General features: G+C 40.3%; 2 protein-coding genes across 7 annotated transcripts in view; one reads left to right on the forward strand and one right to left on the reverse strand.

Annotated features, from left to right (window-relative positions):
* LOC101856962 overlaps positions 1 to 6,014 on the reverse strand; it is a 21,976-nt gene extending 15,962 nt beyond the window's left edge. The window contains exon 1 of one of the 3 annotated variants that reach the window (XM_035969337.1): positions 1,136 to 1,276. Coding sequence is in view for 1 of the 3 variants with exons in the window: in XM_035969335.1 (XP_035825228.1) it covers positions 5,883 to 6,014 (132 nt within the window). In the remaining 2 variants the exon portion in view is untranslated. Of the gene's footprint in view, positions 1 to 1,100; positions 1,277 to 5,882 lie in introns of those variants that run through there. The other 2 variants (XM_013081615.2, XM_035969335.1) reach the window with 2 other exon arrangements.
* The window catches only part of LOC101857183, a 27,569-nt gene continuing 12,850 nt past the window's right edge, over positions 1,590 to 16,308 (forward strand). The window contains exons 1-4 of one of the 4 annotated variants that reach the window (XM_005096803.3): positions 1,590 to 1,829; positions 7,787 to 7,902; positions 10,345 to 10,414; positions 10,960 to 11,011. In XM_005096803.3, the coding sequence (XP_005096860.1) occupies positions 1,790 to 1,829; positions 7,787 to 7,902; positions 10,345 to 10,414; positions 10,960 to 11,011 (278 nt within the window). In that variant the 5' untranslated portion in view covers positions 1,590 to 1,789. Of the gene's footprint in view, positions 1,830 to 6,021; positions 6,228 to 6,334; positions 7,200 to 7,786; positions 7,903 to 10,344; positions 10,415 to 10,959; positions 11,012 to 16,308 lie in introns of those variants that run through there. The other 3 variants (XM_005096805.3, XM_035969333.1, XM_035969334.1) reach the window with 3 other exon arrangements.

A 16,308-nucleotide genomic window follows, 5' to 3' on the forward strand; every position in this document is an offset into this window, starting at 1 on the left:
TTGAATATCTTTTAGAAAAAGAATGCCAAAAAAAAAGCATGTTCCTCAGGACAACAGCTGTTGGTGATAGGTGTATTATTAGGAGCATTGTAGTGGATCGAGACACTGCCGCTAGAGACAACCCTCACTACAAGAAAGCATAGCGCAAAAACATTTCTTATTGAAGATTTCTTTGTAAAACTGTCCAAAGTAAGTTCTCATTATTGTCGAAAACAAAACAGGAAAGTTGTACACTGAGCTAATTTTCTACAGTATACGAATTTCACAGAAGTATGTTTAGCTTTGCCACCAGAAAAATAAAAAAAACTGCATTTGGCCATCTCGACATTTAGGGGCATTTTCCAAGAGCAAAATATGTCTGTTAACGCGCCAGTGCGGCCTGTGTGTGGGAAATACGGGCGGAAAAATCAGTGAAGAGATTTGGAATAGTTTCAATGAAAAAGAGCCACAAGCTCAAGCCGAAAAGGACAACGATAAGAAACTGGCTGCAGCCAACAACGGTAGAGACCTGTGTAATCACAATGGAACTTCAGTCTGTTCTCTTGGTGCCTTGTCTACAAGCACAAAATTTACTATAGATATAACTTGGTGACAATTGATGTGAGATGTGTGTATATTTATAAAGGCCGTCGTTATTAGGACTCGAGTCAGAATAACATTTTGGGAAGATTGAAGAATACCGGACCACTCGTACATTACTGCGCGAGAAAGTGGGGTTGGTGGGGCGGGTGGTTTGACAAAATTTTAATTGACAGATCTACCGGTCCGAGATTCTCCATTGAGAGATATCAAAAACGGGAAAATTATGAATTCCTAAGGTTGGGACATAGATCTAGATCTAGAGGCAAAGTCAGTCCGCTGGTCCAGTATTCTTCAATCTTACTCTGTGCATCTATGTGAGCTGGTTTTACGCCCAACGGCTTAATTTCACGCAGTTGGAGATAAAAGAGGTTTTTTTTCAGTGTTTCAAAGTCCTTATTTTTCACCCTGTGTCAAAGTATCGTTTGACTTGGACAACAATGTTGGCCTCATTTAATGATCAAATGATCAATCAATGTGATACAGCCAAAAAAGTAAATTTTGAAAATGTTGTCGCTTACAAGGTTTGTACACGACGGCAACGATATGCACTTACTACGTGTGACAGGTAACTTATTTTCTTTGGTGTCTACAGGCGGAGGCCTTGAGGCTCTGGCCTTGAGAAAGTGTCTATAACTAATGGCCTGGCCTCTTTCTGTTTGTTTCACAGAATTTGAGTTTGTTACAGACCTTTTCGACGAAAGAAACCAAGAAAAGTAGGACGATACCAGATTTATTTGACGCAGACCTGCAGTTGAATTCGCCACTTCGTAACAATATTTTATGATTTAGCTGTATTTTGATTTTGATTTTCAACTAGATATCTAGTTCTAGATCTACTCAAAAGGTCACTTAATACTATGACAAATTCTGAATAGGACAAACTGTTTACTGTCATTTTCAATCAACAACTGCAAACTATTTACTCCAGTAATTTTCTTTATATTTTGGCGGGTTTTCCTGAGGTGTTCAATTTTACAGCTAAATCCTGCCAAAGAAGGCTAGCCTAGCCTAGAGAGAGATAGGATGGAGAGGGGTTCGGAAGGCAATTCAAAGAATTGGTTGTCATGTCACCAGAGAGTATTATAATTAATAGTCTCTGATGTCACTTGGCCAGCCAGGTTTTCATTCACTTCCTCTAACAACAATCTATCAACAGCCCCAGGCCTCAGGAAAGGAAACTACCATTATGTGCAAAGAATAGTTGACGATGGACACTTCTACACTACCTTGTAATAGTAGCTTAATAGGTGATCTTGTAGTTCCGCTGTTAAAGTCCACGATCCATTTGTTTACATCAGAGAAGAAATCCAGAAGTCTTGAAGACCAAATACTATTTGAATTAGGCTACACAAAGAGCAGGGATGCAACCTAACTGCAAAACATCAAATTAGGATAAAATTCAGGGGGGCATGCCTCCCTGAACCCCCCCACCTCCATTTTTTTTTTTTTAGGGCCCCCCTGAAACCCCCCTGCTTGACTTTAATGAACGAAACTACAAAATCGCCGCTTAATATAATAGGCTTCTGCTTAATTTTAGATTTAATATAAATATATTATTATAATGTCGCGACACGGTGGAATCAGGCTGGCGCTTGTCAATTTTGAGGCAAATTGTTTTTTAATTGGCGAGAATTCTAGGGCGTGGCCGTAACAGTTTTATTAATTTCAAAGGCTTGAGAGTCCTTGAAAACCATGAAATTAGATCTAGATATAGATTCTAGTATTTATTTCTAGTTCTAAAAATCTAGATCTAGATTCTATATATGACATAATATGATAAAGGATATTCAGTTGATTTATGTTGTATGTATGTTCGTCCATTCATATGTTATTCGTGTGTCCTCAAGTATCTAGATATCTAGATCTATGTTGTTTGTGTATTCACAGACCTGTGTCAAGCGTGACTTTGTATTGTTATTGAAATAAAAGACATAATAGATTCTAAACAAAGACTGTGAAAGTTAGATCTATTTATACAAAGTCAAAATGACTCTCATCTGATGTCCTGCACCACTGTGTGATGTTGCATGGCCCTCAACCACAGCCGCGGAAGTTCTTTTGAAACTCCTCAACGTGCATGAGAGGACCGCTCACCCAGCCACCGCCCCTACGACAGCGCCCACGGCCACAGGGGTCAAAGCGGAGAAGGTGAAGCGCCCAGTCGTCTCTGCATCTGGGACTAGCGAAGAATGGACATATTTAGCTCAGCGTTGGTCAGAATACATAAGCAAGCCACACGACTCACTGGCGAGGACGTCATCTTCCAACTCTTTGAGTTTTGCGATGAGGCCCTCTTCAAGGACCTAACAGGAGTTTCAACAACCTCACATATCATATGACGAGCCCACTCTCTTGGCATCGTAAAATCCCTGGCCGTCCGTCAAGAAAATGTCATGGTGGCTAGACTCCAACTCCAACAAATGCGACAGGACAGAGATGAACCTGCAAAAACTTTCTCTGCGCCAAACGAGTGTGTGTCAGTATAAAACATCTCGCGCGAGTGTGGAGCCCAACCGTCGTACACTGCTCAAATGGTCAGGGACACCCTCATTATTGGTCTTGCAGATGATGATATCCACCTCGACGTTCTTTGCCAGGCCAATCAAGAGATGTCCCTCTATGAGACCATCCGCTTTATTGAGGCCAAAGAAAGTGGAAAACGTTCTGCCGGATAAATAAATCCTAACCCTACGGCCGTGTCTGTGGTAATTGATGCAGCAAGCAGTAGGCCTACATACAGGCAGATGGAGAGAAGACGACTTCAGGGGCGACCTCCAGATAGAAGATAAAATACTCAAACAGCCATGCAGCCACTGCGGCAAGGCAGGACATGGCAGTGGGAAGCAACAACGTATGAATCATTGCCCTGCCTTTAATTACACCTATACTAACTGCTACCTCCAACACCGCTTCGAAAGTGTATGCCGTAAACCCAGGCAGAGGCCTCATACCAATCAAAACAACTCTGCTACAGCAGTGTTTGAGAGCCTTTGCCACATTGAAACTGATATAATGAACAATTTGTCGGCACTGCAACACTAGACCACCATGTATTCGATTCCCTGAGTGACATGTGGGAAAAACGCGCATCTCCACCCCAACCAACCATCAACGTGGAGATTCAGGCCCTTCCATCAGATGCCAAAGCTTTAGGAATTGAACCCACTCTGTATAGCTCTACTAGAACCCCTACTGTACTGGCAGTCGCAGACACAGGTTGCCAGTCATTTCTTGCTGGTACTTCCTTCCTGAGTCAACTAGGTTTTGAATACATCCCAGCTCCTCCCTCCCTCAATGAAAATGAAGGCCGCATACCAGAATGCAATTAGAATCGAGGGTGCTCTAATCCTACGCATCACTGGCCCGACACAATCAGATTGTATACTTTTCACATTCGACTGACAAATTTTTCCTGCCATAACAGACTCACCTTCGCTGCACAGCGACACTGACAATGGCCTTGATGAAGACTGCTGTAACTGCCCTCCTCGTCAAACCCCACCCACTCTCCCCATTTCCCTCCTCCTCTTTCCAACCTCTGAGGAAAACAGGGGAAAACTAGAGCAATGGCTGTTAGACTACTACAGAAGTAGCACATTTGAACAAGTGTGAGCACCAAAAGCTGCCCATGATGTCATGATATGAGGCTTATCATTGAGGACAATGCTACACCTGTAGCACGCCACATGCCTACCCCTGTACCTGTCCACTGGCAAGAACAGGTGAAAGCTGGCCCTGATCAGGATGTTCAGCTCGGCGTTATTGAACCAGTTCCTATCGGAACTCCAGTTTCCTGGTGTCATCGGATGGTCGTATGTGCCGAGAAATCTGGCAAACCTCGGCGGACCGTGGACTTCCAAGCCTTGAATCGCCATACTACGAGAGAAACACACCATACCCAGTCTCGGTTTCATCAAGCCCGCACGGTCCCCGCAAATACTCGAAAGACCATATTTGATGCCTGGAATGGCTACCACAGCATTGCACTAGACCCCAAAGACAGACACCTGACAACGTTCATCACACCCTGGGGTCGGTATAGGTATTGTGTCTGCCCTCAGGGATACATAGCTTCCGGTGACACCTACACCAGACGTTTTGATGAAATCGTTAGCGACATTGACAACAAAACAAAAGTCATTGATGACACAACTTTATGGTCTCCGTCCATCCAGGAAAGCTTTTTCCAGGTGGCAAAGTGGTTGGACACATGTGGCCGGAATGGTATTATCCTCAATCCATTAAAATTCCCATTTGCAAAATACACAGTCAACTTCGCAGGCTTTGAAATCTCCCCCACAGCAGTTTGTCCATGTCCACAGGTTCTTGAGGTGATCAAGGGGTTCCCCAAGCCTCGCAACATCACTGACGTTAGAAGCTGGTTTGGTTTGGTAAACCAAGTAGCCTATGCTTTTGCATCAGCGAACAGATTGCAACCCTTCTGCAACCTCTTAAAACCAAACACACCCTTCAAAGGAAATGAGTATATGGACAACCTCTTTGAAGAAACCAAGGCCATCATACTTCAGGACATACAAAGAGGGGTAGAAATATTTCTGTCCCCGTAGAATTATGCAATATTTAGATGGCCAAATTATGCCAAAAAAAAGCAAAATTATGCAAAAATTATGCAAGTTACCGTAACACCATTCGCGACATGTTTTGCACTTTTTCAACATGAATTTTCATGATTTTTATGTTTTATGCACAGAAAAATAGAAAACAGAACATATTAGTATCTGTAATTTGTTGTGTATTATGAAAGAAAACAATACCCATCAGTCAGAAAAAAAACAACAACCAAAAATTATAATCTCTGTAACTTTTCAGCTGTAGATCTAGAATCACTGTAACTTTTCAGCTGTAGATCTAGAATCTAGATCAAGAATCTAGATCTATAGAGAGGAAACAAAAATGAAAAAAAAAGAAAAAAGAAGGGCATCTGGACCTCTGATGCTGGCACAATACTAAAACAAGGGACACCTGTCAAACATGAAACATCAGCAGACTTGAGAACAAGTTCAACTTTTGATGGATTGAAAAATTGAACATGCTCAAGGAACAAAATGCCAACCCATAACCAAGATCTTCTAACAAGGGAAATAACCATACCAATTAAATGAGACTTATTACTGTGATTACTTCCCTTTAGTCACATGGCGAGGTGTTAGTTAATTGTTTTGTGTAAAAAAGGGGAAAAAACGTGAAAAAACGCGGGAAATTAAAAATTATGCACATGTTGCAGAAAAAAACGCGGCACGGCCGCTACGGGGACAGATATTTGACAAAAGAAGACCTACATGCCTCCCAACAGATATCAGCAAGAACGGCATCAGCTTCTGGCTTCTCCAAAAGCACTGCAAATGCACTTCAAGTAAGCTATTCTGTTGCCGCTTAGGCTGGAAAGTCACACTAGTAGGCAGCCGCTTCATATCCCCGACTGAATCAGGATATGCCCCCCTTTGAAGAAGAAGCACTGGCTGTTGTGGATGCCCTAGAAAAAACTCGTCATTTTGTCCTAGGTTGCCCCAACCTGATCATCGCAGTCAACCACAAACCCCTACTTAAGGTGTTCGGTAACAGAAGCTTAGAAGCCATCCCCATCCCACGACTGAGGAATCTGAAAGAGAAAACATTAAAATACAGTATTCAAAATTGCCCACATTCCAGGAATCCGGCATGTCTCTGCAGATGCTATCTCACGACACCCAGTTGGACCTGCTTTAAATAACTTTCACAGTATTTGTTTCGAATTTATTATGTCTTTTATTTCAATAACAATACAAAGTCACACTTGACACAGGTACCTGTGAATACACGAACAGTATAGATACTTGAGCGAGCACACACGAATAATAGATGTGGACGAACATACATACAACATAAATCAACTGAATAACTTCTATATGGAAAGGTGTTGAGGCAGGAAAAAATAAATGCCAAACTACATATTTTATATGGCGGAAAAAATACCTGTTTCTTTGATTTTATTGTTTTGATGAGCGCCTGATTTCACCATGATGCCTCACATATATATGATGATGCCAAAGACATGGTTGGGTGCCTGTAGCCTACCTGCTATAACCCCTTTCCTTGACCCTGACACCCCAGGAAAGAAGACTTTTCATGGCCATGTTTCGCGTTTTATCTTGCATTTCTCTTCATTTCCTCTCCTTAGCTCTGTCATCTTAGAAAAAAAAATCACTTTGAAAATGGTTACATTTCAAAATCCTGGAGGATACTGGGGGAAAAAAAGGGGAAATTATTTTTCCTTAATGAGTGGGAGCCCTGTGTCAACAAATGCATCTATTTTGTTTTTTCTTCTGCTTTGTTAAGCTCCAGGTCTCAGCGCAATAAATTCAGGAACATGGGGAAGATGTAGCACTCCTTCATTTTCTTTCCTAGAGCTAGAGATAATTGCTTGGATGTCAATGCACTATAAGACGGATAGATAGAACACAGAAGACTCGAAATCACACATACGTCCAACTGTGCCTGCAGTCCCTGTTTTTTTTTTCTCCTTTGTCTTTGTAAGATATCTCTCAGTGTAGTTTTATAAACGGTAGAAGATGATTTCATCTGTGAACACGGATTAACAGGGACAATGAATGATACAGGTTCGACATAAATAACCTGAAATAATATGGGGTGCACCACATAACGTACAGAGAACATGAACTAATATCATATAACAAATAACCATACAGAATAGATATGGTTTGATCTCTCTTTTACTATTTCCATTTGTCATTATGCTGTTTTGAAGTTTTGCCTCTTAAAAATAATACATGTATTTGGATACATGAATCACACTGTCTGAAGTCACCCCTCTTTGGCTGAAGTTTCCCTCGTGTTTGTCCAATGTCTCCTGCATGCAGAGTGGCCGGGGTGGTTTCAAACAGTACTGATAAGGGGAGATTTCAAACATATTATTAGGGTGTCTCAAATAAAACCTAAAAATGCATGAAGCTGTAATGCCCAAATGTCTTACAATGATAGTGAAACCTTTTTCTTTGGCTTACTTATTCTTGAACCGAGCAGTGGAGCAAAAGGTTAAAAAGTGTTTCCATTCTCCCCTATCAATAACTCCATGCCCAAAAATTGAAGACAGAGCTCCGGATCATTCATCCATGTCAAGACACATTATATTTCTTGTCATGCATTTTGTTACTATATTTCATTTTCTGTAATTTAAATTCTGCAGATGCTGTGAATGCAGGGCAGAGTGCCAGAAGCTTGGAAAATGGTGGGACAGGTCAAGGATCTTACTCATGTCAAGAAGCAAATGTGGAGCAAATTGAGCTGGAATACAAAATTCCTGTGAGTTCTTGTCTTTACTCAATGGATTTGCATTGCAAACCTGTATGCAGCCGTTTTGATCATTATTTGTGTGTTTTAGTGAGGTTTTATTGCTCTCGCAACTGCATACTCTAAAGTATGGAATTATTAGCCCCCCTCCCCCCCTTATTATTCCGATTTTTTGCGCCCCACCCCCCCTCCCCGCTCCTTATTCTATACCCCCTGTTTATTATTTTCCAGCTTGCCACGACCGACGAGGATCATGGAAAACATTTTATATCTAGAATCTACATATATCTGAATGGAACTTTTTTGTTTGTTTTGTTTTTCATTTATGGCAAATTACCCTCAGTATTAATACTGGTAACGGGTTGGCTACTTCAATTTTCTGTGCATTTTAAAAACTTTTGTACATTGGTTTATTTTTTTTTTTTATGAAACTGGTTTGTTCGTAGAAAAGTTGTCACAGTAACTCACTAAAATCCTAAAAATTTCATGATCTCTTGTTCTTTTATGAAGGAGAAATAAAACAGATTTGTTCCTACTAGTACTGGAGTAAGACGTTGAATGTGCCCCCCGCTCCCTCCCTTTATTCCTAAACCCCCGTTTATTCGATACCTTAGAGTAAGGTCATGTGAGCGCCAAGGGGTGGATTCAACAAAGAAGTCCAAAAGGGAAATCAGGCTTACTCTAGAGGAATATCATTCAGTAGCAACAAGACTACATGTATGTGCAATAATTCGTATCTGTTCGTTGCGTCCATTATTATTATTTCCCTTATTTGTCAATCATATTCATCTGTTTTATTTCTGTTCCGTTTCTGTCCCAGTCATGCATCGTCTGACGTATGTCTTCATTGTGCTTCATTATTAAAGTTCTCATCAAGTCACAAAGAGTCACCTCTCTAGCCTGAATAGCACAAAGTCTGCTTCGACTATCAAACCACAACGGAAATAGCAGTTCACAAGAGAATGACAAACATACAAAAGAAGTAGAGGGAAAATGACAATATAATAATAAGGATGAGGAAAGAAAAAGCAGCAGTTCTCCTTATGATGTTCTGGCGCAGTTTGATACTATGAGCATTACATTGATAAATCAGCCCGTTTACAATTCCACTGTGCATAAGAACATGTTAATATCTCCCCTTTGAGAATGGCCTAAAAACACTTCACTCGGTTGCACTGTCATGGTGGGTGGAAGATACTTGTTTTTGGTGAGAACATTACTGGCTCAAAATAAAGAGACCCAAGGATGTTGTGAGCCTGCTGTGGGTGCGATATCATTGAGTTAAATTGCTGGGGTATAGGCCTATAATGAATATAAAATATATAATATATGTCTCTTGTTGAATAGAAGGCATGCTTTTTGGATTTTTGAGAGGGGTTTGGTTTTTGTTCTTTCGTCTTTTTTTGTATTTCATTTAAATTCATTTTATGTTATATATTTATTAATCTTTTTTTTTAGAATTCAGAAAGGATTATTTTTATTTTGTTTATTTATTTTTCCGTTTACTTTTTAAAAATATTTTGTTGGGGGGGGGGGGGGGTGGTTAAAAGTGTTCCTAGTTCAGTAGAAACACAGCTGGCAGTCAATAATTTTCATATTAATACTAATACACAGTTTCTTTTTAGTTGTTTTTTTCTACAGTCTTTTTAACATGTGCATGTGTTTTACCACCAGCTTTTTTTATTTTCTATAAACTCGGAAACATAATATATGTTAGGCTACCATGTGAATTGAAAGGGCCAAATGAGAAAAAGTCTGTCTTTGAAGCAATTATAATTATAAATGTGTTTTTTGTTCAGCAACAAATAGAAGTATTAGAAGGGCCTTTTGCTATTTTCATAACAAATCTGCAACAAAGAATGATACAGAAGGTCATTTGTACCTTCATCCATCAAAATTCTTCCATATTAACCATCTTGTTTTAAGTATTCATATGACCTTAGAGTAAGCATCAGGATAACATTGAGTATGTACCTAGCTTAAGATTATTAGTTTATATTACTGTTCATTTATATGCATGTGACTGTTAGCCTGCGTGTGTGCGCATGTTTGTGTGTGTATGTGAGTGTGTGTGCGTGTGTGTGTGTGTGTGTGTGTGTGTGTGTGTGTGTGTACGTGGTGAAACACCAAACCAATGAGTCCAATAAAGTTGTATCTTATCTGATCTTATCTTATAAGACATAAGGGCATAAAATACTGATGAAAAATTCAGCCTATGATGGAATGTATCCAGCTTTTAGGGAAATTATGTCAGGTATTCTCTAATTTCTGTGCATGTAAGCTTTATGCTGTTTCAATTAAAAGCTCAGCAGCAAGATCTGTATGTGATATAAGTTGCTTTAATGTGTATCTATCCTATACTGTTTCTGTTACAATTCAATATGTTTCTACAATTTTCTAGTAATAATTTAGGGCTTTATGTTATTTTTTATTTTTATTTTATATGCTTTACAGGTGCCCAATCTCTTTAGTCGACCTCCAATTGGAATAGTCAGTGTTCCTGATGGTCAAATTAGGGTTGAAGGTGAGTAAGAGTGCACAAGCATTTGTTGCTCTAAGAGTTTATTTATTTTTCCATTTATCATTCAAAGGCCTTTTTATTGACATAATTTGACAGTACACTTTTTATTTTCTTCTCAGATTTTTTTTTTTGTCGGAACATCTTTTCTTTCTTCTTAATGAAACAGTTTTTTTAAATAGCTCTTCACATTTTTACACTTGTAATGTAGAAAATATGAATTGTATCATTCTATAATTTATGTATTTGGAACGCTGTTTTTTTGGGGGGGGTGTCTCTCTCCCTCTCCTTCCCCACTCTCTCTATCTTTCTAACTTAATCTCTCACTCTCTCACACCTCAACTCCCCCCCTCCCACTTTTCCTTCTTGCGCGTGTGTCTTTCATGTGCCTGCATGTTTGGATGATTGCCCTTCAGTACATCAAACTTATACCTCAGCTCAGGTACATGGGACCTGTACATTCAGAGAATTAGGACTCAAAGGGTTAGGTTTGGTGACTGAAGTTTTGCAAAATTCTATTTTAAAGTCCCTCTAATTCTTCATCCATACAGGCTCTCAAACTCAAGATGTGGACCTTGTAGAGTCCGGGCATGGAAATGGAAGGTCAGTGTTGAGTCCTGTATTTGCTTAATGGAATAATTCATTTTATGTTGAAAATGCACTTTTTTTAGAAGACACAAAAGCTTGTTCTTCAAAGTTTCATTAAAATCTTCATTTTTTTGGCTTGCAAAAGTTATGTAAGCTTTGATTTTTTCGTTGCCTTAGGCCCAAGCCAGACTGCATATGGCGCTGGCCTGAGGCTGGCCCGGGGCTGGCCCGGGGCTGGTGACTCAGCGATGAAGCACGTGTAATTTGATAGTGCCGGCCAGACCGAAGCTGGTTGAGATCCAGCCTCGCGCTCCACCAGTCCCTGGCACCAGGCCTGGTAGTCACTAGTGCATGCTCTATTTTTTTGTAGCCCCAGGCTGGGGGTAGCAGTACAGATTCAGCATTCGTTTTGGCGTTTTGTCTACATTTGCGGACAGGTATGTGCAAAATTGTTAATTATATTTAAATAATGCATTGGTTGAAACCTTATTCTATGCAATTTTAGTGGATTTTCACTATTATATGGATTTTGTACGATGACCTACTTTCATCTTCCGGCTAGGCGAAGACTTCATGACATTTTAAATTGATTCAACGATAGTTTGCCGAATGTGAGTGAATATTTTCTGTATGTTTTTGATATACCGATGGATTAGTTAACCCTATCTGTACATCATGTTTTACTATCATATCCATACGATGTTGGGAACTCTGTGCCCCCACTTCCAAAGAGGAAATTTACTTGTTAGTCCGATCCGTACGCTTTTCATAGCAGTCTGTCAAAATGATTTTTTGAGATATACTGAAAGTTTCAAAGAGATTTTAGTTCTAAAAATATTCTAAAATGTGAAGAATACAACCCCTGGGGTACAAAATGACCTCAGGCGTACCTATAGGGTTCATGTAGCCAGGTGATTGTAGGTCTAGCTAAATGTAGTTCTAGATATAGAAATAGTTGTTGGCCGCTGAACTGTTGTATCTTTGTACGTGTACTCTAGCCAAGTTGATCGATGTGTAGTACCGTAGCCTAGTAGGCCTACATGCAGTAGGTTTGGTATTTCGTGGAACAGCTTCTTCTCTGTAGTCTCGTTTACTAGTTGCATTTTTGTAGTTTATTTTTGCTTTATGCTTGGTTCTGAGGCCCTGTGACAATAATGTTTTGAGGTGGCCATGTTGCTTTGATTTATTGATTCTCCTATAGCCAGGTAAGACAACTTTAACTACGATTGTTCTATATGTATATTGACACTTTGTCAAGAAAAATTGGGTGCAGCAGCAGCAAAGGAGTGGTACTGTAGTAGTAGCAGCAGCAGTGGTTATGGTGGTGGTTGTGGTGGTGGTGAAAGTATTAATAGCAGCAGCAGCAGCAGCACATATCCCCACTCCACAGCAAGCTCCTCTACATAGTAGTAGTAGTAGTAGTAGTAGTAGAAGTAGTAGTAGTAGTAGAAGTAGTAGTAGTAGTAGTAGTAGTAGTAGTAGTAGTAGTAGTAGTAGTAGTAGTGGTAGTGGTGGTGGTGATGGTTGTAGTGGTGGTAGTAGTGGTGGTGAAAGTAGTAGGAGTAGTGGTGATGGTGAAAATAGTAGTAGTAAAAGTAGTGGTAGTAGTAGTGATTGTTTTCTCTAATTTATTCTTTCTAGTTCTTATGTAGTAGAATGGGCTAGGACAGAAGTATGTGGAGGCGGAAAACTGTCTCCCACCTCCTTCACCGTCCCATTCCTGTTTCCTATGTCGTTGACCACAAACACATGCACTTATATACACAATCTGTCTTTCTCTCTCTCTCTCTCTCTCTCTCTCTCTCTCTCTCTCTCTCTCTCTCTCTCTCTCTCTCTCTCTCTCTCTCCAGAACACTTTCTGTCTCACACATGCACAGAGAAATAGACCTAAATATACTCAGTTATATATATAAATATATATATAAGCTCGCTAGTACTGGCTGAGATCTCACAATGTTCAATAAAATTGCTTTAACCTTCTGTTTCAACGAGCTGTGCCCTATCGAACTGCAAAGGCGCAGACAAGCTGGACAAGAAAAGTTTGGCAAACTCATTTCTGATGTCTAGTGCTTGTTGGCCATGCCTGTCAATGGTAACTGAAGTGTCAACTCTCATTTGAAGCAAAGTATAGTCATCATAACTGATGCGCTCACTGGTCATCTCAATATTTTTATATGCCTGTGAGTCGTGGACACTGACACAGAATTGGAGAAAAGGATTCAGACAACAGAGATGAGATGTTACCGCAGACTCTTTGACTTCTCATACAAAGACCACATTTCAAATGCTGAGGTGCGGAACAAAATCTCAAACGCAGTGGGGCAGCATGAAGATCTTTTGACCACAGTGAAGAGACGAAAATTAAAATGGTATAGGCATGTCACAAGATCCACAGGACTTGCCAAAACAATCCTACAAGTTACAAGGAAAGAGAAAGAGTGGAAGGCAGAGAAGGAGATGGGAGAACAACATCACAGAGAGGATAGGGAAAACGATGGGTGACAATCTGAGAAAAGCAGAGAACAGAGAGAAATGATGAGAGCTTGTTGTCAGATGCAGTGGTGCCCCCACGGTTGCCCCAACAAAGGGATAGAAGAAGAAGAAGAAGAACTGTCATTGTCATCTATTAAATCAGAGTTGTAAACTCCCTCTCTTTTTCTCACACAGGTGTGATGCACACAGCAAGACAAAACCACTTTAACTGCATTATCAGGCTTCATGTTCAGAGTTGTTTTGAGAACTGACCACTTTCGTGCCAGGATGTCAAACGCACATTTGATGGTCCTTCTCGCGTGAGAATGTCTGTGGTTATAAATTTGCCATACGTTGTTGAGTCTGCGACGTGGAAACGATCGCATCATGTTTCTAAGAAGGGAATACACTTCATCCCCTAGGAAAACATACGGCAAAGGATCAATGCTACAAATGCCTTCGTCAGTAGGGATCAGTGAGTTGTTCGAATAGAGGGCCCTGCCAAAAGCCAAGTGTTTGAACACTCCACTATCGGAATGTCTCCCAAAGTCACCGACATCAACCGCGATAAAATTGGATTGAGCATCACATATTCCTTGCAACTGAATGAAAAATGTTTGTTTATTGTCAAAGTATGCGCTGCCTGAGTTGGGAGGACACTCAATTTTGAGGTATTTGCCATCTATGGCTCCTAGAACATGCGTAAAATTCCAACGCTGTGCAAAACCCATAGCTACTTCCTTTTAGCTGTCAGATGTAAGGTCAGGTAGTTCAGCAGCTTTTAATTTGTTCCAGAAAACCCATTCGAAATTGATAATGCAGGCTTTTTGGTGTCTCCCGAGTGGCCAGATATCTGAAACAATGACATAGTGTCAAATACAGTGTCTATATTATTGAAACAAATACTTGGTTCAATAGGTAAAAAGCACCAAATTAATAAATCAATATATTTTGTATTCTTCTTCAGTTGAAGAAACAAGTGTCGGCGGCAAAATTTGAGAGGCTCGTTTTGCAAGAGTCTAGCAGCTCTCAAAGGACAGCCCAGTGGCTCTGCAACTTCAGCAAGACCAACATTTATCTATTTGAGCAGATGAAGTTTCTGCAGCACCACATGGGTCATGCCCCAATGCATGGCAACTACTATGGGAATGTGGACGAGTTGCTTTTATGTACTCTGGAGAATGGTGAAGAGCAATAAGTGGAAGAACAGCGAGAGCCAGTGACTGAGGAACAGGTTGACCCTCGGCTTAAGGCACCATCTTCACCCACCCCGTCTACATCTTCCGTGGCTTCCATGACATCTCGAGCACCCCGAAGAAGAAGGCCTTGACAGGAACAGAGCCGCTAACCTTGGGAGGAAACAGCAGTGGACTTTTTGAGGAACAAAACTACAAAGGAAGACTCTGACCTCAATATTTTTGAAGGATTGTTGGCCATGATCAGAGGATTGAAGCAAAACAACAATACTGAGATTTTTTTGCCTAAACCACTCCACTCCTTCTCAGTCATATTCAGCAACAAGATGCTGAAGATTGAGATAAATAAATAATCAAGTAATCAATTAATAGCCAGTCAAGCTATCTATCAGTCAAAACTTTATTAAAACGAAGATAATGTTAGTTCATTAATTATTTCAATAATGGTAATAAAAAAAACAACAACCTGTATTCTCGTTCTTGTTGTTAATAAACTGCATGAATGCTATCCAGTGTGTGAGAGAGTGTGTGTGTGTGTGTGTGTGTATGTATGTGTGTGTGTGTCTTTGTGTACACACTTGCGTGTGTACGTGTGTGCATGCGTTTGTGTGTGTATGTGTGTGTGTATGTGTGTGTGTGTGTTGTGTGTGTGTGTGTGTGAGTGTGTGCTTGTGAAAGGGAGATGAAGAGAGTTGAAAAGATAATGGAGAGAGAGAGAGAGAGAGAGAGAGAGTATGGGGGCGGGGGCGGCGACGAGGGAGGTAATGAATGTTTTAAAACTGTTTTTTATTTCATGCTCTTTTACTGGGCACCCACAGAAGATGTTAAGTGATTAGTAAATTTGTACAATTATTATTTGAATAAAAAGATTTAAAACAAACCTCAAGGTGATGAGTTGTCTCTCACTGGCTGTTATGGCCTTCCGGTAAATTTTGAGACTTACTATGTTCAGTAATTCTTTAAATAGGATGACCTCGACAACCGCGTGTAATTAAGAAACTTCTCCTCGTCATCACACAGTTAGTTGGGGATAAAGTCTATAAAATTCCTCTTGAGTGCCTTTTGGCGTTGACAGGGTAAATCCTTGATCTTCTTTTCTTTTGCGATAGCTTTTTCAAAAGAAGTAAAACAATTTTATGGTTTTATCTTTGTCAGATAATGATTTTTAGGGAAGACGAAGATAATGCAGTTTAAATGAAAAACACAAGATGCAGGAACTGAAGCTGAAACAACACGTGGGTAGGCCTACCGGGGGGGGGAAATGTTACAAATGTAACATGTTAGGCACGCAGCAATGACTTCCGTTCTAGTTCTAGCCCCAGCCCCAGCTGAACACACCAACACTGGCACCATGACTGGTGCTCCACCAGGCTCCAGACCCAGGCCAGCGCCGTCCGTTGTCTGGGAGAATACTAAGAAGAAGCCTTGTTTGTCAACCGGTGCCAAATTTTCAATGCTAGGCAAATCCAGGATAGAAGTTTTATGTGGTAAAGAAAAAATTTTGTTTCTGACTGTTGGGTCCTTTGTCAAGGTGTTAGTACATGTAGTCGAAAGTGTTTAGAGTCTGTAATGTTCATTTATCTCCTCTTTGTCTGTCTGTCCATTTTCCTCCCCCCTATCTCTTCTCTCTCTCTCTCTCTCTCT

Source organism: Aplysia californica, unplaced genomic scaffold (assembly GCF_000002075.1).
Source record: "Aplysia californica isolate F4 #8 unplaced genomic scaffold, AplCal3.0 scaffold00138, whole genome shotgun sequence".
NCBI lineage: Eukaryota > Metazoa > Mollusca > Gastropoda > Aplysiida > Aplysiidae > Aplysia > Aplysia californica.